Consider the following 27,638-nt stretch of genomic DNA (forward strand, 5'->3'; position numbering starts at 1 on the left):
CATTATTTGATTGTTATTCACATTTTGGTAATCGCATTACGAACCTCTACAAAGAAATGAAATGGCAATGTGCCTCTTTTTTTTTTCCTCTAAGAGCAAACATCTCCCTCCCCCTTCCAGATGCACAGACCTTGAAAAGGCATTAGAAAATTAAAAAGCCAACAGAAATGAAATAATGTATCTATGTTTGAATATTCATTAAAATACGACATTGCTTAGTCACTGCTCGCCATTTGGATGGTGCAGGGTGCTTAGGCAAGCTTAATGCAACAATGGGAATTCAGTCTTGTTTTTAAAGGGTGGGTGGAGACTTCAGTGGACAGATTCCTAATGGTGCTCAGCTGTACTAATTTCATTAATATTTTTAGGCCATAGATCACCTTACATCAGTTGGTGATCTTACTTTATGTTGTAAATAAGACTTCATCAAAACAGTAATAGATCTCATTTCTGGGAGCTATTCAGATCCATCCTGATACTTCCCATTCTCTCCAGCAGCTGCTCTACCTACAGTGCTTTATACTAAAGACCACATGTTTTGTCTAATGGAGTTTTTTGCCCTTTGTTACTGTGGTATTACATATGCTCTTCTCTCCCAGAAACTTCTAGCAACTCCCACACTGCCAAAAAATTTACCACACTTCATCTCATTCTGTCTAGCCATTATCAAACATCACAAGCACGGATGACAAAAAAACATCATTGGGTACTAAAACCCACGAGCCAAATTTATTTCTTGTTTCACCTCACAAATTGCAACAATCTGTTAATTGTGTCCCCCAGTGCTTTTAGATTTTATGAGCATCAAATCACAGCAAGTTTTTATTCCTCTGGAATTTGATGGAAAAAAAAAAACCACAAACCAAAAAATAGAACAAACAAAATTAAACAAAAATGCTGCCTCTACTCTTACACTTTCTAACATAAATTTTCTAATTGGAATGTCTGATGTACTTCCCAGCTCTGAGCCCTTTGGCAGCACTTCAGAATCTCCTCTGTTGTGTTACACTGCCCTGAAACTCCTACTGCCTGTGCTTCCACCAAGTCACTAGCAGGAACCCTCATCTTCTGTACTTGCAAAAAACAGGAAGACAAGTTATGGTGGAATGGAGACTCAGGAGAACACGCAGCCTCCCACCCCAAGCACAGCTGCTCTGCTGAACCAGTTGTGCCTGTGCTCAGGGTGAAGAGGAAGGAACTGCACAACACCATGGGCACGTTTTCAAGCTGTGACCCAGCACCTCAGGCTCAGCCCTACCCCAGGACAGCACCTGACAGATGTAGGTCCTTGTAAGACATCATCTCATAATATTTATACCACAAATCAGGAAGCCAGCCACATACCCTTCTCACATTTCCTTATACTAAACATACAGCATGACTTGAGATCTTTCATATTGGACAGGGAAATAATTTGGAGGCCAGTCAAAGTCAGCCCTCTGAAAATTGCCAGTTATATTTTAGCTTGTTGCAAGGTAAAACACAGCTGCAAACGCCACACAACATAGACACACAAAATTACCTATATAGAACTGCAATTTTATAGGAGCAAAAATCTCAGAACATAATGAAAAAGTTAAGGTTTCTTCTCAAAATTTCATGATGTTGGGTCAAATCGTGCACCCCTTAATGGGGGTGCTCAAGTCACAGTGAGGCTGATTCAACCTTTTGCACTGTCAGTATGTGATGGAGGTAGAGAGCTATCTAGTTTGCTTAGCTGATACTTCTTGAAAAGGGTAAGAATTCCTTCCAGACTTGTTAACAACGTAATGGCCACTAGTCGTGTATGTGTATTAATGCCAAAGACAGATAAGTGGCTTAGTAATTTAATGAAAGTGATTAATAGAAACATGCCAACCCATTTAACTGAGTAATGATTATCTTCACATCATGTTTCTCGCAATTAAACTTGCACAATCCAAACATCCACATGCATTACCCACATCAAGAAAAAGATATTCTGGAGTTTGAACTTCATTGTTTTCCTTAATAATTGGATGTACCTAGCAGTTTAACTGCCCAGATCAACAGTGCCTTTTCGCTAGCTCAAGGCCCTCTCATCGATCTTCTGCACACATGGTAAATTATTCAGACAATAACAGCTTGCAGACCCCAAATCCTTTTAACGTTATTGTTCTTATTGAATCAAGTGGCATTGGAACAATTGGATTGTCCTCATAGTTTCTTTTCCTGATTCCACCCTCTGTTTCTTGAACACTGGCCTAATTCTGCTGGTGACTTTCTTCTAAGAATACCAAATGCTCTGTGGAACAGCAGGAACAGGAGGCATTATGGGAATGCTCTAAACATGGCAAATGCTATGAAACCAAAGATATGTGGGAAAACATGGAGACTTCTTGTGTTCTGCTAAACAGTGTTTTCAGTCCATAGAGGCTTCCTTTTTTTTTTTTTTTTTTTTATAAGAGCCACATCCCTAAAGGATGCCATTGATTATTTTAGTCTCTGTTCACGTGAGCACTCATTTGTGCTGCTGCTTATTGCTGAGCACCCTCCAGTTCTGTGGATGTACTTGTGTGGTGAGGCAATCAAGACTGCATTACACATTTTAGATTATAAGAAACATCTGATTTATAGGGTGGTACCTAAGTATCTTCCACATTATTCTCCAAGATAGCCCATGGAACCTCTGTTCTCTACCCACACTTTGTGAATATATAATTACCAGGGGCTTTATGTCTCTACTGCCTTTGGAGCTCACTCTTTTTTTTTAGCTTCTACTGACATAAAATTCAAACCTCTGCCTCACAGCCTCTTTCAGCCTACGCAGCACTCTTGGTACAGAAAATAAAATTCTGGCACCCACAGCCCTAACAAGGATTGTGAATTCAAGCATTCGGCTGGAGAGTTTCGTGATTTTTATTTTTGGAGACAGAGGTGGATGAAACTTCAGTTAGTAGGTTGGGCTGCCACCTGTCTGAACTCACAGTAGCTACACTGACTACTCAGCCTCTAGACATCACGTCTGGCCAAGATTCAGAGGAGAGGGCAGTGGGTGGGGGTGTCTGGGAACAGAAATTTCTTAATCACTTAATCAGCAGTGATGACAGTGAATTAGCAGCTTGTGCAAACCAGAACCTAAGTAAAATCTGAGTTCTCTCTAGAAGACCTTATTTATCTGAAAATAAAAATAAAAAGCAGATATTCTCACACCAGACAATAAAAACAGGAGAAGAAAGAAATTACAACAAAAAAAATTTCTAATGATACTTGTTCCAATTGAAACTGGGTTGAAAAAACAGTTGAAGACATCTCCAATAACAGATGTGGTATCATTTCCAAAATCTTACAAGAACAGCAACAATGAAACTTCCACTAATGTCAAGAGGGAAAAATAAATGTAAAAAATTTTAAAAGGTGCCTGGAAGCACACTGAAAAGGCACTGGCCTGTTGTTTTCAGTTGCCTATATAACAATTTTTGGTATACTTCAGAAAGTAAATTACCCACACTTGGGCCTTTACCTCTACTAATTAGAAACTGAGTTTCACAGCTTAACATAGAGCCACAAGAAGGAAAATGAATAATAATTTTCATGATTATGTGAACTACATTGGAAAAAAAACACCCTTTTAAGGCAGACTTCCACCTCTCTCCCAAAATAGGCTCAAACACAAATGTGTGAGCACCCAACCTACCCTGTTGTCTACTCATTCACCTAGAATCAATTTGATCCAATTTTTCTTTAGTATAGAAGAAAGATCGTACCACTGTAGAGAGTTGCCAAAATTTATGGAAACTTATTTTTACAAATAAAACCAGCTCAATAATTCTGATCCCCAGCCTTGCTCTCTAATTTCTAGGATGAAGTTATTTTAAGGTATGAACAAGCCATGTCCAAGGAACGAAACTAGTTCAACTGTTATAGGACCGTACTCTGAAGATATCTGTCAAACCCACCTGTAAACGATAGCTTTGCAAGCAACACCTCCATGTACTTTGCCAAAGATTATTGGGTAGGTGGCATCAACTACCATGTCTCCAATAAACTATGGCAGTTTATATCATACAATCATAGAACCTTGTCATTTTATTGCAAAACTCTCATACCTTCTTGGTGATTTCTCATGTGCAACTGCTCACAGCACTGACCCCCTCTTATCCACAGCTCAACCAACAAACTCCAACTCTCTCCTCACCCACCTTTTGTAGCACTCCTCTTCTTATTGGACACAGCTGTGGCCTGTTAAGGGCAGGCCTGTTCCTAATCTTTGGTGATTAGTACAACTGCACTACTCAGGTGTGAGACTACCTTCTGCATTATTTTCTTACATTCTATCCCTCCACAGAACCATTAAGGTTGGAAAAGGTCTTCAAGATTGACTACAACCATCAGCCCATCACTGCCAAATCCATCACCAAACCATGTTCCTAAGCACCGCACCTAAGCCTTTTTTGAATACTTCCAGGGACAGTGATTACAAAACTTCCCTAAGCAGCCTGTTGAAATGCTTCAACATCATGACTGAAACACTGAGTTGTGCTGCTGGACACTCAGAAGCAAATAGCTTTTTTTCCTTGAAGGTCTTGCCAGTGTAGTTATGGTAGCAAAGTCCTCCTAACATATAGTTCAACCAGCTCCTGTGACAATACTCAACCTAGTCTGCTTGGAGAAACAACTAAGGAAAGGAGAAAGGAGGGAAAAACAACCAAAAAAATATTTTTCCAGCTATTACAGAATTGCAACAATTGCAATTAAAGCAGCTTACAAATGGAGATTCTTTGCCCAGTAAAGTCTTCCTTTCATGGAAATTGGGATGTGGATGAAAATGGAAAAATAGGGGGTGTGATATGGATGAGCAGATGTGTGGATCTCTGATCTGGAATTAGGCAGGTACACACAGAGTCGTGAAAACATAACAGAGCTGAAATGGCATTTCAAATGTATATAAACTTAGAGTAATATAAAATGAATGCTTGTAGGATTGTAGCACACAAATGTCCAAAGTAGGTTCAGTAGGATGAGTAGGTTCAGAGAATAAGTACATTTTACTTGAATGAAGCTAATCTGAATAAAATTCACTTATTCGAGCACCTCAAATAAGACCTTTAAATATATTTTACTAGTAGTGATTGTGAGAAAAGGAACACACTCCAACTGGATGGATGAGATGCTACTTAGTGTCTTGAATCCACAGGTTACCCAAAAAGAAAAAGTCTAATTTTGAAATATTAAAGACCTTTTGTTGGGATCATGTAATCAATCATCTGTGTCTTTTCAGTTCTGCTTTTGCACCTCTGCAAGGCTATGCCTGTCCCAAGGTATGTGAGTGTCTCCTAGGGGGGATAGGAAGGCTGGACTGCAGAAGCTGCCAGGTGCATTCCCAGGGGTTCCTTGAGGACCTAAGCCCAAGGGGGACTTGCTGGTAGCTCTGTTTGTGTGAGTCTTGTTCCACCCTGACGGCCTCTGGGTGTTCAAACCACAACTAGAGCAGGTAGCGCATAAGGGCCGAACCCTCCCCTGGAATGGTTCTATTGAGAGCCATTAACAACTGGGCAAAGGTGACAGCTGAGGCAGATCTGTATTGAAAAAATAAACTGCGAGTGTGGAGCAAGCATTAGACATGAAACCAGTCCCTGTAGGCAAAACAGCTCTCCCAATTATACCCTGTGGTTTCCTTCTTTCCATTTTATATTGACTGAATCTAAATCAATGGAGACTGATAACAATTATTAGGTGATTTAAAATGTTCTGTTCATCTATAATGGATCATAAACTCATTTTCTCTGATATGCACATTTCTGCTAAAAGTAGCTGGTTGTTCAACAGGAAGCAATATTAGTGAGAAAATAGGAAAAAATTATTTTGCTGTTATTGATTTTGTATCTGTGGATACCCTACTTAACGCTTCTTCCAAAATAATACATTTAATGCTGCAGCACATCTAAAAGCTTCAATGTAGTAATTTCCATATTAGCAAGTCTCTCCTTCAGAGATGTAAGAAATGGCATTGTAGGACCTGAGGAGGAGAATGCCAGTTAGCAATTTGCCAGTAGATGTCTCTGCTAAACACACTGAAGGGAAAATACTCAGTTTGAAACTCCAGTGAAATGCAAGTGGAAGTTTGCATACTTCAGGTGAAGAGCAGGCTTGGACCAACTAGGTCACTAGTCCTTTCTGAAGACTATTTTTACATAGTCACAACAAAAATGGCATTTACGTAAAACTCAGTGACTCTCAACTTAGTTAAATATTGAATTTGTCTCCTGATATTATCTCACTCAGTAAGGAGACTCAAGAAAGGCTAAGCTTATACATAAACATTCTTGACAGAAATTATGAGTGTAGAATCGTCTGGAAAAACATTTTTATCATTTAAATCCTAACTTTTGTGAAAACGAGCAGTCCTTCCTACTTCCAACAGAGAACTTCTTTATTAAATATTTTTGCATCAAGCTAAAGTACCATTATATGGAAAAAAAATTAGTTTTAGGCTGAAACAGCGCAATGCATGGTAGAATAATTGTGTCCCTGATGGAAAACATTCAGAGGTTCTCATATTTTCTTTACATCTATATGTTATTTGGCAATGGTCTTATTTGCAAAAGCAGAGCTTCTAAGCAAAGAAACTAAGATTAGTTTCTCATAATTGGCACTTGCCGTTAACATACAGCATGATTTTCTGATTAATAATGAAAAAAAAAAAGATCTCAAAAGGCACAGATCAGCTGGAAAAGCATCTGCTTAAAATACACACACATAATTAGGAGAGGACGTCAAACAGACTTGATTACATATTTCATGGGTATGTGTCAAAGAGTGTAAAGCATTTGACTTAACCCCAGGGTGACTTCAAGAGGATTTGCTCTGTCTAGTGTTTGTGATTAGCACCATATAATCTGGATCTGCTGAACAAGTGGAGTTTTACATGATATGCAAATTTCATTTCACTTTAATTTAGCCCCTTTGGATTTAGCATAAAATCTCTGTGTTGCATGAAGGGTTGAAACAGCTGGATCCAGTTAACTGGGAAATTAAAAATGCACTAAATGAAATAAGATAATCCTTGCCATGGTAGCCAGCACACACTAGAGTGGAACCCTGAGATCTCTGAGGGGTGACTGAAGGGAGCACTGCTAACACCAGCCAGATCATTTCCACAAACACCAAAACACTGATCCTTCTCTAGTCCCAATGTGCTCTAATTTTTCATAAAACTGAATTATTTCACCACCATGCAAAGGTTCATTTTCCAGGTGCATGTTAGTAAGGAAATCGTTCACCTTATCAGTAAAGGAAATTAGCACCCACTAAGTAACATTTTATTTCCTTGTTAGTATATCAAGATGTGGCAAAAAATAATTAGCAATACATTACCCTGTTTAAAATTAAATGGAATTAATTTATTTGTAATTTAATTTGCCATTCCCTTCCAGGTTTTGGTTGGAGCTACACAAAGAGAATTCTTGAATATTTCACATGCATGTTTTAAGAATACAGCTGAACAAGACTTTTTTTCCCCATTTCAAAAGAGTATTCTAAGAATAACAAGGTCCCTCACCTAATCTACCACTTGAGGCATCAAAAAGTCTTTGGAAGATCTGCACCCATGTCTAAAAGCTGCCACTTCTGTTCTCCTTTGAAAAAGATGGTTTCATAGTACTTTATCTCTTAGCAGTGATAATGACAACTTTGTAATGAAAATGACAAATCCTTCAGGTCCTAACTGTATCTGACACAGAAAATGATCTTGGGAAAAAGTTATTACAGACAGAAAGTGCTTCTTATCCAAGATATCCTTTGGCCATATGTAGGCAATGCTGCATCATTGCACTGCAATGAGTAGATCTGTTTCATTACACTTCACTGCTGCTAATATTCCTGTGGCTTTTATTGAAGACTTGGTCTTATTGTCTCTCAATGGGGGGTACAGCAATTTCTCCTGCTTTATTTCCTAGAAGCGATGGATTTCACCAGGCTACCTTAGGCAGAACTGGGAACAGATTTTGTATCTATGGTATAAAAAGTAGCCCCCATCTATTAATCCAAACTTGCCTTCCAAACACATTGTATGTGCTTGGCTGTACTTCTAGGCAGTTGCACAAGATGCCTCACCTCCTTGCTCATTTTGTAATACTGCCTCTGTAATTGCTTTAATTTCATCCATAGCCATTAGTAAATGCATGCTCACTTAAGCATGTTCTTTCTAATAAATTAACCACAGTCTCAACAATGGCATCTTTTGATGCAAAAGAACCAACTGAGCTTTCTTTCCTCCTAATCTGCTATAACCAGTCACTTGAATATTAAAATCACCACAGACTTCTGAAATCAGATGTACACACACATTCTCCATATAAGACATCTTTTTTTCACCACAACAGGCACATTTGAATCCTGGAGACAGAATCTATTTTGCCTTTGCACGATAGTTTGCTGTCAGACTGTGAGCCTTTCTCCCTCAGAGAAAGCAACATCTACCTGAACAAACCTGGATTTGAAGCATGAAATATATGTTGGGAATCAGAAATCACTCCTAGAGTAATGGACAGATAAAGGCTTCACAAACAGAAAGCCTCCCCGCAGGGTTCTTCCAGAACATTTCCTGTCATGCTTTACTGGTTTATTTCAGCCACAGGAAATGTAGAACCTGCCCTGCTCAAAAGAAGCTGTAGATCTAAGAGAAGTAAAAAAAATCCCAAAACACTATTTCTACCTTAACTAATCTGGTAGTTCAGCTTGCTAGTCCCAAAGGGATCATTAGCAGAAAAGTTATATAAAATTAAAGAAATGCCCTATACCACACTAAGCTAATCATCTGAGCTCCTTTAATAGACAAAGAAAAGAGCTGATATTGCTGGCTTTAACTCCTCTCATTCTAAATTTCAAAGAATTTAGAGGAATCAGGCTGGTGAAGTAACTGTCTGTTCCACTGATTTCAGTGGGAATCAAAATGGTAGCTCAGACATAATTTGTTGACAGCAAGATAAGGTAAATGCCATCCAGATTTTAAATGCAGATCTGAAAACATATTTGGTTACCTAACTCCCTGCTCCCCTTAAGATTAGTATTTATGTGATTTAATAAATGCCAAGTAAATTTTGTGCCCAAGGAAAGGAACTCAAGTATCCCAATTCCTCGCCTATCTCCCATATTAGACTTTCCATGGCCCCACTGACTTCAGTGGAAGCATTCAGCAGTGTCCACACAGATGAAACACAAGTGAAAGTCCTCACAGTGAAACACAATCTCATGTTGCAAATCTAAAAGGGAACAAGTGCAGGCAACTCCTCTGTAGAGGTTCTGACTCATCAGTAGAATCAGTAGAACCCCCAAATCCATTAAAACTATGAATGAAGCCAGCACTAAGGATGAAAGCAGTAAAATACACAAGCAACATGGTCCAAGTTCAGGTGATGTGACCAGACAAGAGTAGGATGAAGCCACAAACTCTACACAAAAGAAATCCCAGAAATCCCTGACAATTGTACTTAGAAGACCATTGGTTTTTTCTGGCCCCTAAACTGGATGACTTTTATAACCTCAAGTGTTTAAACAGAATACACCTGAGAATCTGTGCAGTACTATTAAATGCAGGCTGCCAAACATCCCATCACTGACTGCAAGCAGTCCTTGATGGAGCAGAGCAAAATACAGCAAAAGTTCCAAAGACAAAGTTAAAAAACTAAGTTACCATCACCATTTGACATCTTGCACTACATTATGCTTTGGCTGTTTTGTGGTGCAATTGTCTTTATGAAAGCCAAAGAAACCTTTACTCTAACAGCCAATCAAGCATATGCTGAATTAGAAGCAACTTTCAATACATCATCCTTAGGAGACTTAGACTGCATTTTAAAATTTTTTCCCATACACATTATATTTTCTTCTGAAGTGAATTAATGTTTCCTGAACAGACATTATAATCAAAGTAAACCTTATAACAGTAAGGCACAAATGATGTGTCTTAGTTTCATTTTTAAAGCAGATGAAAATTTACTAATAAAAATACATACCATAAAACAAAAGTTTAAAAATCATATAGACATAAGACCTCTGGGAATGGTTTAAATACACATGCACATCATTATGCAATTCTTGCAGGAAATTGTTCTAAATGGAAGTTGAGACAGGTCAAGGATGTATTCAGATGATATCAGAGTCAGAAACTGATCTGTATGTTTCACAACACTGACTAACACTGAAACTCTGAGTTACTTTCCATTAGTGATTTTCTTCCCTATCTTCAATAACTACACCAGAATACTCCAGCTAGAGCATATCCCCAAAGAACTTCAGCAGTGCTTTTATTACACATTAGGACACGATTAATAATAACATAACTTTGTTTATTTTGCTTGTTTCTACTCTAGGCTGTTTCCAGTCCAGAATGAGAATCATTGTTTGTGTTTGGGGAGTGCCAAGCAAGTGCTCCAGTAGCTGCAGCAAAGTGAGATTCAAAAGTGACTCACATTTGACAGTGCATTTTGCCACTGAAAACTCTGACAGTTGAAGTGGAAGAAATATGCATAAAGAGGCTTAAAACAAATCTGCAGTCCTTCTGGACTACAAAGTGCTTCTACAGCATGCAACGGCTTTGTTGTATACACCCAAGTGCTAATAATCCCTGTTCAAAGGGAACACTGTGCCTTTGACAGAAATTAAATAATCTGCAAAACTCCATGTTGTCAATGATATTCAGGGGAGAAAAGGATGGTGAGAGGAAATGGCAACTGCAAATCCCTGGATTTCTTGTTGCATCAGTTGTGCCAGGAACTTTGAATGTCCACACAAATTGAAGAGCAGGGCCCCCAAAACCTTTGTCTCACAGCCAGAAGAGCCAAGAGACCTGATATGGCTGAGCCACCCTTCACATCAGCTTTGAAAAGTTGACACATAAAAATGCATTTTATGATGGAAAAAATCCAAACATCACCATAGTTTGGCTATGTTCTACTATCGCCTTTGAGTGGCTTCTTTCATTTCCCTTCTGTATGATTAAATTCTAATTAACAAAAACATACCACATGGAAATTTTTGTGATTATGTAAGCATAATCACAAAGGTTTTAACATGAACATGTTTCAAGTTCCTACTTATCTGGAACAAAAGCTCAATTCATCTTTGGTCATGGAAAATGGTCTAGGACCAGCCCAACTTTGCAGAAAATTCTTGGATCATGTGGTGATTAAAATCCTTTCTAGAATTCCATTTTTTCTTCCACTATGGATTTCTCCAATCTCTTATATCTGTAAAGAGGCAGTGCTGGCACTTCTGCTTTTCAATGTGGCACTCCAGAATTTGACTGGAGACTACTAAAGTACCTAGACTGTACCAGCAGTGCTGAAGTTTTAAAATTATGGTATTTGTCAAAACCATTTTTTATTTAATTTTTCAATTTTCTCCTCTCCAATACAGGTTTCTTCTTGTTTGCTCTTTCAGTTGATGTTTTCCCATCTTTCTACATTTTAGCACTGTAGGAAAAAATGTTTTTAAATTTTTAAAATAAAAATATTCCCAAATTTTTGATTTTCATTCTTTATGAAAGGATTGTAAGTATGAAAATTTGAGCCAGTTCATATTTTTGATAACTGAAAGACCTCAACACTATTTTTTTATGCCATTCTTCTATCGTGTCATCCATTGATACCCACTTCATTCAGATTCAGGGCTAAGTGTTCCCCTCAGTCTAGTATTAAGAGAATTTTCAATTGTTTAGCTAAAATAGGCACCAATAAGATGGATGAGAAATGCAACAGAGGAGGTGCTATCATAAAATCTCACATTGATGGCAGGCAATGCTCCTACACATTAAACCAAAGCCCTCTTCACAAGTGAACATGTTTTTTTTAAGAGTGCACATTTTTGAGAAGCATTCTGTACTACAAGAACATATACTAAAGGCTGGTTACTGATCCCTGGTCTCCATGTTGAGCAACATAAAATAAAACATCCTTACTTGTTGGGTTTAGTTAGGCTATTGATGTGGATGAAAACTGCTATTGATTTCCACATGAACTAGACCTGAAGCTTCTAACAGAAGAAGCCTTGCACTGGGAGGAAGAAGAAACCAGAATCCTTCAGATTAATCATGACAATAAACCTCCACAGACACTAGCTGAAATTACACTAACCTGAAAAGTACATAGCCAGTGTCTCTCTGGACTCAGGCATCTTTTACATCATTATGCACTTTATGACTTCATATAGGAAATCGAAGAGTGCACTGGAGAAGGAAGGTTCAGACATTACACATTAAGTAATACACGTACTTGATCAAAACACCATTTCAGGAACATCCTTTGTTAACCTGGCACATTGTACACGTGGAAACATGCCATAGTACATCTGCACAGCCTGTGGTGCCAGCTTCCCTGCCCTGTTCAGGAGAGTCCCTGCCCCATGGCAGCAAACACAGAGAGACTGTGCTTTTGGGGTGCTGAGCCAGACAAGAGCAGTCTGTCCCAGAGGGAATGCGCCTTCTCACAGCACATGAGTATCACCCTTCACATACAGGTTCTGGCTTGAAGTTTTATTTGGGACTTCAGCATTGGCTCCAGGGGCTTCAAAGGTTGACTCAAACAGTGTGAGTCACTCAGCCACTTTCTAGTGTTACTTTCCTATTGCATCCTTGTCAGTGTGAGGCAGATGAGATGTTCTCAAATCTTGCATATCCAGAACAGTCTGGACCCTTTTTTTCCTTTCAAAACCAGGCCAATAGGGAGCATGTGAATAAGCCAGTTACACTGAAGTCTCATCTTCACAATGATGAACATAGATAGTAAAACTAGAAAGGAAAATTAAGGTAGAGCCATAAGAAATATGATCAGACCTGTGCCCTGAGCATAAATCCAGAACTGCAGTCGTCAGTATTAGAGTTATATTAACTGACCTGTGAGTTTTTCCAGAACATCAAATCCATGCTTCAGAGCAATGATATCAAGAAAAGAGACTGTACCATCTTCAAACCTAAAGAATGGAATAAATGAGCACAATAAATACAACATGCAGCTATGGTATTGATTTTAAATCTATTTTAAGAGTTACTATTTTTATATTCAGTGATTCTAACATGCAGAGTGGGAACTCTTCCCTTAGAAATTAATCTGCCAGTCTTGTAGTGTCCTGTGGCAGAAAAATATTTTCTTCAAAGCAATAGAGGTTCACATAAACAGTTGCTTGCACATAGAAGTATATAATTTTCTCCTACATAGAGTAACTATGTACTAACCTACATTAAAGTAATGGTTGACAGTTATGTGTCATGAGCTAATGTAAAAACCCTAATTTACCTTCTGAGAATTTAGGGAATAGGTGGAGATGTGTCCAGCCCCCCACCACCCAATGTAATTACACAGTTGAGTCAGAAGGCTCCAGGAATCTGGTGCAAAGAAGAATCAGACAAAGAGATCAATAACAAATCTCCCTCTGTGTGCCTCTCCTGGAAATTAATTTTTAACTGACCTGCAACTAGAGCATTATACATGGATGGGGGGAGGGGTACACTCCATACCATCATCTTTTAAAGGAAACACCAAATAGAAGCAAAGCCACTGAATTTTATGAACTACTCCAGCCATTCCCACAGTCCCAGAGGAGAAAGTGAAGCTCCGAGGTGAGATTGTACTCAGGAATTGATGCACAAAAGTATTCAAGGGACCAGAAGAGACACCAGGGAAGCATCAAAATGTTTCATTTAGGCTTTGTGTGCACCACAGTCCACAAGAAGTTTTAAGGAGAAATCGTTCATTTTGCTTCACCACAAAGAAGAATGCAGAATAATGCAACTGATGAAGTCAGAACTGTACAGAACTCAATACTTTGCAAGGCTGAACCTGGGGTCACAGCAAGTCTCTCAGGAAGGAGCTATGCCCAAAACTGTAACAGTTAATGCTGGAAATTAACCCACCCTAAATCTCATCATTCAAGTTTAAAATTAAATTTCAACCATGAGGATGAGACCTCCAGAGGGACCTGGTGTTCCTTGGATATTTCTTGGAAAGATCAGATGATATCTACATTGAAGAATTAGTGGACAAGTTGGAACATAAGACACACACTTTTGGGCAAAAATACTTTAAATACATGTTTTATACCAGAAAATAGGGGACTACATTTTTTTTCTTGGGTGCATAATTTTTCATACTGCATGTTAAAAGCTTTTGGTGCCACAATTAAATATGTCTTGTGAAAAGGCTCAAAGTTTAAAAATGTCATCTATCAAATGCCTTTTCTTTAATAAAATAAACATCAATAGAATAAAATAATAGCTCTCACTTCTATCATAACTTTTCTTACTTCCTATTTTATTTTTCTATAGTTATCAAATATTTTCAACACTGCAAGTGACATCAGCAGGTGAAGAACATATTAACCTTCCAAAAATCATTGGTAAAGGGCCACACAAAAGAAAAATGCAAGAGTATTGTGTATATATGATAATACGTTCAGCAGCAACAAAAGAAGATAGAGGCAGCAAATAATTATAAACTATGTGATAAGAGAAAAGTGGTGCAGCACTACAAGGATGAATGATCCAAAAGAGAGCACTTATGTTCACATATTTTAACATAGCATAGGCCAAAGAATCCATCCTAGAAGTGTCTGAATCTTCCCTACTAATTATTAATAATTGATATTGAACTTTAGAAGAAATCTTGCTGGTTGTCAGTGATGAAATGTAAAAGGGTGATTTGTGATTCGATAGAGGCCTAACACCAGGAATATTATCACAGAGACCTGTGGACCAGTATCTGAGGGAAGCATTACTCTGCCAAAAAAGCCATAAAAAATCTGGGAGGATGAGGAAGAAAAGATAAGGCAGAGGCTAACAGTTGTTTTGGAATTGAGCACAGAAACCTTTTGCTCTGGTTGCAGAAAAGGTCACAGCGGTCCCACATGTCTGCCAAGGAGAGATTACAGAGAGGGTCCCTGAGGGGGAACTGACCTGCTCTGCTCAGTTACTCACAGTGGCCAGCAAAGCAAACAAAACACTGGGAACTGGACCAGAGCAGAGACACTGGCACTGTGCCCATCAAGGAGAGTGCACAATTCCCAACAATTTTATCACCATCATAGTGATGAAATTGTAGAAAAGCACTTGAAAGGGCAACAAACATGCAAACCTAGATTATCAAAGACATCTGACTTGTACCCATAGCAAAAGAGGAGACAACAATTGTATTTCTGTATATCAGATTTGATTATTAGCTAAGCAGACAACTGAAGTACATCCAATGCTACACAATAGGAGATATGCATGGACCATGTCACTTCACTCTTCTAAGATCTTAAATATTTTTATGAAAATATTTCAGAGCTTAGGAGTCTTCTCTCAAATTAAAGAAAGTAAACAGAGCTGTGGGCTTTATGCTCCAGAACAGGCCAATTGTTGTGGCATGATATACATCCTGCATTTAGTCCTTCCATATCACAAACAAAAGTATCTCCTGAGAGCTCCATGGCAAGCACCAGAAGACACAAAAGAAATGAAAATAATGCTAAAAATATCTGCTCAAAGTTACGGGCAAGTCATCTTTCTTTCTACAGTTTAGACGGACTATTTTGCAACATTCCTCTCTTCTATTTTGTTTGTTCATAGGGCCCCCTCTATTCTTACATTACCAGCTTTCCTGTTCTGATTAACAAAGCAAGAATATGTTGTTATTCCTATAATATGTATATCTACACTACTTCCAATGCACTTAACTCTCATAAATCCTCCAGATTTAGTGAATACCTGGTGTTCAGCTTCATGTCAAAATTTTCAGGAATACTGTATCAATTCTGATATTCAGCACATTAAGCCTTAAGTGCTATAGCAGTAGTGCCATGGCCAAACATGATGCTATGAAGGGCAGCTGCTCCCTTCTTGGGACACAAAGAGCTCTCCCTCAAAATATTTAACTGTATTAAAGACTGAGAGGAAACATGCTCCTTAAATTGCAAAACACTGTCTTCAGTGGTTCTTTTTCTGTTTGGTGCAATTGATGCTTCAAATGAACTGTTTCCCCACTCAGTGGCAGTTGCAGTGTTAGAATAATCAGTTCAGGATGAAGTTCATTTGAATGCTAGTCTGGAAGCCACTTCCTGTAGTAATCAAGATTTTGCAGCTGATGATGTATAAAGGATACTTACAAAGGCTAATACTGTGGAATACCAACCCAAGGAACAAGAAGCTTACCTCTCTTATCTAGCTCTTATTATAATTGATCTCACTTAATCATGTCTGGGATGAGCTCAGTTGCTTAGCTGATTGTGTTTGTGAAGCGCTAATAGCATTTCACATCCAATTGCTATCTGACAAACTGACTAAGCAACTCGTGGCATAACAAGGAACAGAGCAGCGTGCCTAACATCTGTCCAGGAGTTATGAAGCTGATGAGCTGCTCTCCCTTTCCAAGTCACACAAAAAATCTGCTTTTGGAAGAAAAACTTTTTGAGTCACAAGAGGAAAGTATTGCTTTACAGTGAGCAGTCCTGCCTTTTAGGATCCTCTTAGGGATGGAGATGGGCTAGTCTTTCTTTGAATCTTTATTCAACTGGTTATTATTACTTCTCTGTTACACTTCTGCATATAAATGCTATTTTCTAATGTCACCATCCCACACTTCAGGGTAACTGAAACACAGAAGGAAACTGTGACATCTTGGGCAGTTTCAATTAATCCTGCCCTTAGCCAGGGCACCTTTATGCAGAAATAGAATGACAAGAATTCTGGCCTCGACAGATGTGATTTGAAATAAACTGCTGAAGGGCTAAAAAAACTCCTTCATGTTTGAAAATAGGACTTACAGGAAATTTGTTGGAAGGCAAAAATATTACCCTGGAGTTTTACAGCACTGACTTAAGACTTCAGAAATTCCCTCAAGACCAATCAACCAATGCTAAGGTGGTGAAATATCTTTCATAGTATAAGGTATTCTGCATATAAGAAGTATACAAGGGCTGGTTTTTAGGTGTTTTGGTTGGAAGCATCTGCTTCTGGACTGGGAATGCTGACTTGAGTGACTGAGTTGTTTGAGGGTTTTTTTTTGTTTTGGGCTTTTTTCAATTCATTTGTGCAGATAGAGTAAATCTAGATGTATAGACATTCTATCTGTGCACAGTCCCAGATTCACAGAATACCATGTTAGCGGGAACCTCAAGAATCATCTGGTCCAACACTTTTTTGCAAAAGCGTGGTCTAGACAAGATGGCACATTTTGTGCACTACATCTTAAAAGTGTGCAATGTTGGGGAATTCATCACTTCCCTGAGGAGACTATTCCAATGGCTGATTGTTTTCATTGGGAATGTCCAGTCAGAATCTCCTCAGGAGTAGCTTGTACTCATTATGCCCCATATTTCCCATGTGATTCCTTGAACAAAAGGGAGTTTCCATCTTCTTTGTACCCACCCTTTAAATACTGGAATATAGTGATAAGGTTTCCCTTCTAAAATCTAACCATTTGTCTTACTAGTCACCTTCAGCATGCTCAGCAAGATCCCAAACTCCCCAATACTGTGATCAAAAAAACATTGCTAACTGAGATATAAATGAAAGCAGTTTTTCTTGGTTTTTGTGGAGCAAATCCAGCAGTGCCTCTTTGCCAGCAGGCACAGCTAACATATGTATAAAGAAGTGGTTCTCCACACATTTCCAAAACTTGATAAATGATATGTTAGCTATTGTTCTTCCAATAAATGTTTAGGGTGTTGAAGTCACCCATAAGAACAGGGTTCTTGGTGATTTGAAGCTCATTTAGGCAACCCAAATATTGCTTTGTTGGCCTTACTGCCTTGGTTTGGAGGTGAATAGCAGAGACCTCCTGTGAGATCCCCCTCGAAGATGACTCCTGTGATCTTGAGCCAGAGGCATTAGATAAGGCTTCCATAATCACTGCTTCTGTCCATTCAAGGCTCTCTTTAACTTGGAGTGTGACTCCTCCTCCTCTTCCCTGCCTGTCTTTATGAAAGAGCCTTCAACTATCAATTACAATACTCTGCTCATGCCAGTTGTCCCACCATGTTCGAGTTATTCCTGCAATATCATAGCTTTCTGACTGGGCATGCAGCTCCAGTTCCTCCTGTCTGTTTCCCAGGCTGCACGCACTGATATGTATACACTTGGTACATGGTGTTCTAGTTCTCGCCTTGGGAGGCAGCTAAGGAACATTTCCATATGTGCAGTTCCTATCCAGAACACAGGCCAGAGCACTGAAACTTTGATAAAAATCCCATCGCAAGGTCAAAAACAATCCTGCTCATTTGAGAGCATTGCTGAGTCAATGCAAAGTGCAGCGAAGGAGCGCGGGGGGAACATCACTGTCAGCCAGCTGCCACTCTCCCGTACACCGGGGTAATGACTCCATTCAGGTCAAATGAACAGAAGTCATTCCCGAGTTTCTACAGCAGGTAAAAGAGAAGCCAAATCCATAGAGAATGCATATTTCTTGAATAAGCTGCTTTTCTTTCTTTTTTTTTTCTTTTTCTTTTTTTTAAACACTCCTCAAGAGTGGAGCTGCCCTTTGAAGTGAAATGTTACATGAGTTCCTTTCATCTTTTCAATTCATTTATTTTCATCTAATTAAAAAATACAACAATGCAGAGAGGTTCTTGGTATGCATTTAAAAGTAGTTCTTTCAGATGCTACTTTTCAGCTCTAACAGATACTCCATATCACCACCACATGAAACATCTGTCCCGGCAAATTCAATTTTTACATTTTATATTTTTTCATGTTTATTATAAAGCCACATTTTCTGGAATTACAACAGCACCAAGGGTATACAGTATGAAGCTCATGGCTGTAGGAACAGACTGTTTTCAGTCATATTCATGTTCTTAGGTTAGTAATTGCCATCTCTCATATTAGCAGGGGAACAGATTTTAATTGGTCTCACTGCTTTCCAACATCAAAACCCAACATTTGCAGAAGGACCGATATTTGTTTTGCTTTTCTTTAATTCAAAATATATCATTACTAGGCTACAAAACCTTTAGGGCCCTGCTCTGCTCTTTAGAACTTTCATCAACTCCTCCAGAGACAAAGTTCTCAGGTACTTTTCCAGGGTATTTGTGTGTCTCCAGAGGACAGGATTCCCTTTGCCTGGCTTTGTCTCCCACAGGTGATACTCTTCATTTTTAGCAATTTGCTAATTGACTGTATTAGTCACTTTCTTAATTGAGGGAAATCCTGGTCACATTAACACTAAGAATTGAACTTTAAGGCTGCATCTCTCAAGCCCAAGCATTTGTCTGTGGGCTTTTTGATCCTCTACTAATAAAATCTTTGGAATATGATATGACCAACAGATGACTAACCTCAGGTACACACTCAATTTTGACTAAATACTTGTTGCTTCAATGGCATTCACTTTGTTTCACACAGTGAATGCCACTGAAGCAAGTAAATAAAATTAGGAGGTAGCCTGTTGTTACAGACACATATGCTACCATTAAACCATTCTTTCGTAATTATCTAACATTTGTTTCATTACCTGCACTGGAGCGTACTATAGAAAGCCAAGAATTTAAATGGTAGGAGGGCAGTAATAGATGTTACACCTCTGATTAATACACCTATCTCACCACTTCAGCAGCCCCTTTTTACCTCTGTTAGTGGCACATTACACAATCATGAACAGTGATTTCTTCTCATTCAATGAAAGGAGATCCAGTGCCCTAAAACCAGCCACTTGTGGAGGAGAAAATTGAATTAATAAATCAATCCATTTTTATTTTTCACATGTCTCTGTGCATCTCTCCCTTATGTACAATTTGATAAACTCCTAGCTGGTAACTTTGCTCGCTATATATATCTAGAAAAATCTTCCCCATTTGCACTGAAAAGATTAGCAATCCTTAAGCCTGTTACTCAAATTGGTCTGAGCGACACACTGTGATTTTGTAGATTATCAGCTCCTCAGAGCTCTGAAACAATGAATAAATTATATCTCAGGGATAACATACTCCCCCTGCCAACCCCTACAAGAACCCTCCAAATAATGACAAAATTACTTTCTTTTTTCCTCACTAGAAGTCATTGGTTGCAAATCAACCAAGGCACTGCATGTCACAGGCCAAAAGTTCTGTTCCAAGTTCACAAAATGGGCCAATATATTTTCATTGCATTGCTGTGGCAGATGGGGAGAAACAAAAATAATCTTTCTCTTGTAAATTCCATTATACAAAAGGATATTTCCTTGAGGTATATTAAATTTAAGTCTTTAGGAACATGAGGCCTGCTGGTTAACTACCCTCAAAGAATAATATGTTCAACTATCAGCTTGTTAGCTAGCAATTTATACTCATTCATCTTGACTTGTAACTTATTAATGTCAACAAGAACCCCATTAAGGTGCAATTCTGTGTGAGCAGGCGTATTGCAAATGATTTCTGTATCTGTCTGAGTATTTAACATTTGATATGCATTATACTCCCATGATTATATATCAATAATCCAAATGTTCACACCTCTGCTTCCCATGGGAAAGTAATATCCACATATAACCCCAAGTAATAGTTAAAGTGAGCAATTTGCAAAGTGTATTTGCATAAACTGTTCACTGATCAGCTATGAGTAATGAATCATTAATAAAAATTCAAAGCCCCTTCTTTGATTTTCTCCTTAGGAGGTAGGAAAGGATGAAAGAAATTCTGGAAGTAAATTTTTCATAGGCAAGAATCTGACCAGCCGTAACAATTTTTCTATGTACATTATAAACAGATTTGTTTATTTCTTCATGAAGATTGAGATGTAATCTTTCATCCTTAAACAGGTAGATTTGGGATAAAGAATAACTTTGTAATTAACTGCTAAAGATTTAAATTGAAGTATCAGTTTAAAAATTGGCAGACAAAACTGGATCCACTTGAACATAAATTCAGTCTTAAAAACCTACACCTAAAAATACGACTGCGTAATGGTGAGTGCCAGTGAGGCAGGCCCAGAGCAGTGACCTTGGATAAGGTTAGCAGTAACTTATCCTCTGATAATGGAGAAAAATCCCTGTGAGTGCTTTCCAATGGGTGGTCTCCTTTCTGTACAAAGGTCTGTGCCTCGAAGAAGGGGTTGCTGAGATGTATGAACTTTATTTTGGCTTCAGATAAAAGTGAATTCAGCAAGACTTCCGAAGCATTTTATTTGCTCAGTTGGGGAGTGTGTTACTGATAAATAAAGCTTTATAAAGCCTTACTTATCGGTAACATGTACGGGTGGGTGCAGGTGTGAAAAAACTTCTATGATGTCATCCACTTCTTTCTCTAGCAAAAAAATTCTTTCCAGAGGTAATTTTCACAGCCATTGTATAGCCAAGATTAGCAGAATGCATTGGGAGCTGTGTTAAATCACTCTGTGTTGAGCACATTTGGGAAAGATGTGCTTGTCTTTTGTGGCAACCCAAAAACTAACGTAAGGAACTTCAAATGTTGTTACTGTCTGTAAGACAGAGGCCCAATGTGTGCTCAGCAATGTGAGGGACCTGGACAGGCCAATTGTACAAGATTTAACAGGGTGAAACACCGAGCCCTGTGGCCCTGTGCTAGGGTCTCAACAAACCCAGGCAGTGCTACAGGCTGGGGGCAGACTGGTTGGAAAGTAGCCAGTGGAAAAGGTGGGGATCAGGGATTGTTTAGCCTGGAGAAAAGGAGGTGTTGGGGGAATCTTGCTGCTCTTTACAGCTTACCTGAAAGGAGGTTGTGGCCAGGTGGGGGTCAGTCTCCTCTCCCAAGTAACAAACAACAGGACAAGAGGAAACAGCCTCAAGTTGCACAATGGGAGGTTGCGATTGGATATTGGAAAAATTGCTTTATGGAATGGGTTGTCAAGCTTAGGCACAGGTTGCTCAGGGAAGTAGTGGAGTCACCATCCCTATTATTTAAAAGCTGTCTAGATGTGGCAGAGAGTGACATGGTTCAGTGGTGGACTTGGAGGTGCTAGACTAATTCAGATAAAGATAATTTTTGTTTTTGCAAAATAGAATGAGTTAGGTGGATTTCAGAAGCTTTCATGAATGTGCTGAATATTTCATAGGTGTCAGCAAGAATAATGCTATCAGTGCTTTTGTCTTTTACTTCTGATTTGAACATGCATGTATGTGAAATTATTGTAGTTGGTGGCATACAGCAACTACAAGTACTAACAAGTGAGCACTAATCAGCTAAAGTCAGTTTAATGTAGGCTATATATGTAGGAACAACACTGTGTATCCAGAAAGGCTGGCAGCTTGACAGAACTGGCATTATTAAATTACTGCTATGAAACAGCTTAGGTTCAGAATACGGTTTTACTGGCTAGTTTGCATTTTGAGACCTTTGTGGTAACAGTGAAATCATCAAAGAAGAATGGGACAAGACAAATACAAGGAAGACTTTAGCTAATAAAACATTCTAAGGTGCATGAGTAGCCTTATTATGCCTAGGAGATACAATCAACTAAGACTTTCACAAGTAAAAACCCTTACTGCTTCTGCACCTCTTTCATGCTTGAAAAAAATTAAAGAATTGTATAGTAAGGTCTGCTACACCAAATCAGGTGCATCCTGGTAACTACCTGGTTTACTGTAAGCTGTTTTTCCTCTTTTGGACTATAATATTCAGATTTCTTCCAGTGTTTTTTTTATTTTTCGGCATTGCTGTGAGGCCTGCTAATACTTCGTACTACCTTGTAGTACCTCAGGTAGTCAACAGGTAGTACCTCAGAGATGAAGACTGTAAAGTTAAGAAGTAAGCAACTTTTCTTTCCAAGGATCAACTTTAACTGATTTTCCAAGCATGGACTGGGTATTGGGAGGTACAAATTTCCAGAAAATTGAATTCACAGCAGTGATACTGTTTTAGAAAGTACTCCTAATTTCTTACTGTTTTAAGCAGTTTGCAGTTTATACGGAAGAAAGTCAAGAACCCTTTCCATGCCCCTCCTCCAACAGAAGCACAGTGATGGAGACCCCAGGAATTTCATGTCCTCATATAATCAAAGTTGTCCTGGACCTGCATTGATAAGGTCAGCAACTGGAGGAAGTTCTGGAAATCCCCCAGTCATCCTAATCCAGAAGAAAGCATCATCTGAACTAACAATTCCTTCAAGAAGCCAGGAAAATTCTGGCATGTTACCAGGCATTGCTGATGCTTGAGGAAGGGAGCCCAGGGAGATGACTCCTGTCCCTGACTTTGACAGAAAAGAGCATGAGTCATGCAGCTGAGGAAACAACAGGGTAAAGGAACAGCAGAGGGCTAGGAGTGTGTGCATCAATAGAGAAATAAAAACCTTAATATTCATAGAAGCATTTGTTATGCAAGCAATGTCATCCCCAGATATCACCCAAACAGAAAACAGGATAATGAGCGAGTAAAAACGGCAGAGATGTTAATATGCTAAGACAAAATAGATGGGCTACAAAATGGAGGGATTACAGCCACTCTAGGACACAACCTTATTAGCATGGGGTAGAAAAACAATCACAAAAAGAAATCATGCTAAAGAAAAGACAGATAAATACAGGAGAGACAGTGATGAACAAAACGGAAATGTTTTGAATTGAAATGCCTTTGGTGAGATGTTCAAAACAAGAAGGGCTAGTAGCTAAGATTCTGCTATAGGCTATGTAGATATATAGGAAAAAAAGGTTTTGGGTCCAAGAGATACTTTTTTATCACTCTCACAGAAATAAAATCATTTTTATTCAAGCAAAACCAAGATAACAGAAATGGTCACATTCAATTATTTTTTAATATCAGAGCAAAACTCAAAAACCCCCTTCTAAAACAAAATAATTACCTGAAAATGGCTTTTACAAACTGTTATACAATACACAACAGGAGACTGACTTATTGAAACCTTTGTCAGAGGAATTACAGGTTTACGTGTCACAGATGGATAAACAATCTCAAATGATATTTTGAATGGGACAGGGGCAAAATGAGACATTAATGAAGCTACTTGGCCAGGAAAACTGAACTGAAATAATCAAATACTTAGATAAAGAGGAGACTTACAGTTACTTGATGTTGAGGTTAAAAAATAGATAGAATTTGCATCCCAAAAGTATGAAAGAAATAAAGAAAATGAACTTTTACAGAAAGTCTCCAGTAATAACCTGCACTAAAAAAAACCCCTCTTATAAGAAATGTTAGTACTTCTCATTAATGATGACATGAAATCAGAAGTGCTGCTCAGGGAAGGAAGCTACTGTTGGAAAGACAGAAAAAACAGGGATAAAGTGAGAATTCCCAGGAGCCAAGCCCTGACAAAACAAATCTAATTGTATAGTGAACTATTCTTTATATGCAAACAATGGAAAATATTAAGGATTTATAATAACATATAAATATATAAAAAAAAGAAAAAGAAAAAGAAAATTATTATGATTGCTATTCAAGAAGCAAAGAGCTGGTGGAAAAGTCTGAAAACTACCTGAGTACTTGGACTCAGATTTTAAGAAGGACTGATGAAAAGCAGGTCAGGAGAGGGTGACTCATGGCTGAAAGTGCGTGGAAAGCATCAAAACTGAAGGTATTGCAACTGGTGTGGAAACTCGTTTCAAAGGTTTTAATGTAGTTGAATACAGGCAGACAGATGAACTATGTCCCAGAATTATAAAAAATTGGCATGAAGAAGTCCCTAAGACAAATAACACAGGCCCGTAAGCAAATTTTTCAGACCAAGAATGGAAACCAGAAAACACATTATTTCTACTGAAGAAAGGGAAGCAGAGTTATCCAGGGTACAATACATCTGTTAGCTAGAACTCAGTGTTATGTACTTTCTGAAAACAAGTCCTGAATGAGAGCACAATTAAATGAGTAAATAAAAGCATGTTAAAATGTATCATGGATTGTGCCAATGGAAAATCAATCTCAGAGAGGCTGCCATTTTAAAAGCACATTAATTTTCTAGGTAAAGATTTTTTTAGGTAAAATGCAGAACCAATTTATCTGGATTTCAGTAAAACATTACCTCTAGTGTCATATGATGAACTGTTATAGAACAAAGAATATTAGAAGAGTGGAACAGTAGGCCAAGAAATTGTGCTGAAAGGGGTACTATTATGCTTGGAAAAGGTTTCCCATTTAATTCCTTGAGCACTGGCTTTGGGACAAGTATCTCTTTTAGTAGTCTCAGTCATGATCCTGGCATATAAGGTTGGAATGTGAAAATAACTTGGGCTGCTGAAGTCAAATCTGGAGGCTGTCAGTGCTGGAGATGGGGGCTGTATAATGCGTGCAGTAGGAAACAGATAATGTTGAAAACCCTAAAAACAGAAATGGGATTAAATGTATAATATGCTATAATGTATGATAAGTACATCATCATGCATAAGCCCTATTATGCACTGAGGGATTACTGACATTAACTTCTGCCATGAACTGGAGGACTGTCATCCAAAATATTAGATTTGTCAGTCTATCAGATCAGCTATCAGCTATCAGGATGACAAACAGGAAAACATGCTAGGACTTATGGATAGAAAAATAAGAACACCAATGATAAAGATTTGATAAGATTTTCTGTGGCAGGCTGTATATGATGAACAGAGAAAAGGAAAGCACATCTTAGAGAAGTGTTTGGTTCACTTAGTATGGAAATTCAAATCCAAGTAGAATTGCTTGGTAGATCTAAAGATGGAAAAGGTGGGTAGTAACCAGGAAGGAAAAACAGCTAAAAAATGTAGTTAAATGACCAAACTGACCACAAGGTAGTGTAGACTGCAAACTGAAAATTTGTAAACATCCAAGACATGAGATCATAGAACCATTTCCGAAGATAAGAAGCGGGACCAAACCAAAACCAACATATCCTCCTTCCCCTCTTCCATCCCCCTCATTCGGCATACAAGCTCAGTATAAAGAGGGGATTATATAGTGTGCATGTATTTGACCATGAATAGGTTGATTACATGACCCATAAAGTTTTTGCCCCCCTCTGAGAATCCAAAAAAAGAAAATGCCAAAACAGCAACTCCTTTTACTGTCTGAAACTGCATATGAAAATAACAACTGCACAAGTTTGTTACTTTGGGAACCCCTGAAAACCCTGGAATCATCCCTCTTGATGGTTTTCCTGTGACCAAGTCAATTCCATTTGACATGCAATTAGGGTGACACCATCTTGCTCAGCATCAGCTGTGTAAGAGACTACTGAGCTAAGAGCAAAAGAAATGCTCGTGCTGACAGGGCTTCCCTTCTTATAAATTTGTGTGCAGATTCTGCCAGCCTGAGAGTGTGGTGTATTGACTAGTTCCCTATGCTTCCATAAGGAGGGTGTCTGCTGATGGTGGTGAGGCATAAATAGATAATTTTATTTACATTGATCATCACAGAAGTAAAAGGTGATCTTGACACCTGTACAATTTTATAAGATTATGTTAACACAGTAAATGTGGAAATACAACTTGCATTCATGTTTTCTTTCACTTAAGAGTACAGGAAATCTCTCTGCTTCAATCATACCAGACACAAAAGACTCATGAAGAATGAAAAATTGTAAAGTGACATTGTAATATAAAACACTCATTTAAAAAACTCAGCATGCACCAATACAGCGAGTCATCTATTGCATCTTATGAACAGAAGCACTTTTAAAATTCAGCTCTCAATGAGTCTATAATTCTCCTGGACAAAAATATATTGAGTTTTTGTAAATGCTATAGGCAGTATTGTAGTAAGGGTATTTGCATGCAAGTTTCACCAAATTGCACCCACCACCAGAGAAAAATTGGTATGTTTTCTGTAAAAAAACCTTCTCATAGTTCATTTACAACCAAAGACTAAGCAGGGCTGAAATGAACCTACTTTCCCTTCCACTAGTTTGATTTTTCAGATAGAGCATACAGATATTTCAGGGAAATGCAGCCAGATAACTGATGCTTGTAAAATAATAGGCAGTGAAGATATTTGGTGTGAGTAGAAATACCCAATAGGAGAACCAGGTGACATTGCTCCAAATACAGTACATATAGTTGACAAAATGTACATATCTTCTCGTCAGACTTGCTAACCACTGGAAATGGTAGAAAGCAGGTAGCTTTGTATGCAGGGAATTCCTAATATACAGAGGAAAGTGTACTCGGAATTGAAAGTATGCTTAGTACTACACAAGAAATAAAGTACTTTACTAAAACAGAGTCTTAAAAAGATAGCAAAGAGAGCAAAAAATTCATTCTGGAGTTGCCATGAGCTCTGACTGGGCCAATAGGGTGCTGTGGTGGTGCACCAGAGCACAATGGGAAGCAGCACAAAGCATTGCTACCCTCAGCTTAGTTGTCAGACTCCCAGATTGCCCAACACAAAGGAAAAGAGTTTGCACCAGCAGAATGGGAACTCCCCAAAGGCAGAAAGTTCTGCCGTGAAAAATAAATGTGAATTTGGAGTGAAAAGGTACACAGAGTTGCTATTCAAAAATAAAATATAAAATTTTTAGGGAAATACAGGAAACTTATTAGTATGAAGGCTGAAATACCACCCAGAGAGTATGTTTGGTAGTCAGAAGGATCCCTGATTTAAAATTTAGTTTAACACTAGTCTTCTATGTAAGACAGCAGAAATCTGGAACGTCATATGTTACCTTAAAATGACACAACCAGTAGGTCTCTGAAAAGTTTTGCCTTTAAAATGATTATTCACATAATGAATTCCAAATGTATTTCAGATTTTTAATCTCTTAATATATGTAAAAAACCCCATATAAAAACCTAATAAGA

General features: G+C 38.3%; 1 protein-coding gene across 1 annotated transcript in view; it reads right to left on the reverse strand.

Moving 5' to 3' along the window:
• The window catches only part of MOCOS (molybdenum cofactor sulfurase), a 206,811-nt gene that overhangs the window by 70,351 nt on the left and 108,822 nt on the right, over positions 1–27,638 (reverse strand). Inside the window, exon 5 of the mRNA XM_058031943.1 lies at positions 12,851–12,927. Coding sequence (XP_057887926.1) covers positions 12,851–12,927 — 77 coding nt within the window. The remainder of the gene's footprint in view (positions 1–12,850; positions 12,928–27,638) is intronic.

The sequence above is a fragment of the Melospiza georgiana genome, chromosome 1 (assembly GCF_028018845.1).
Source record: "Melospiza georgiana isolate bMelGeo1 chromosome 1, bMelGeo1.pri, whole genome shotgun sequence".
Classification (NCBI taxonomy): Eukaryota; Metazoa; Chordata; class Aves; order Passeriformes; family Passerellidae; genus Melospiza; species Melospiza georgiana.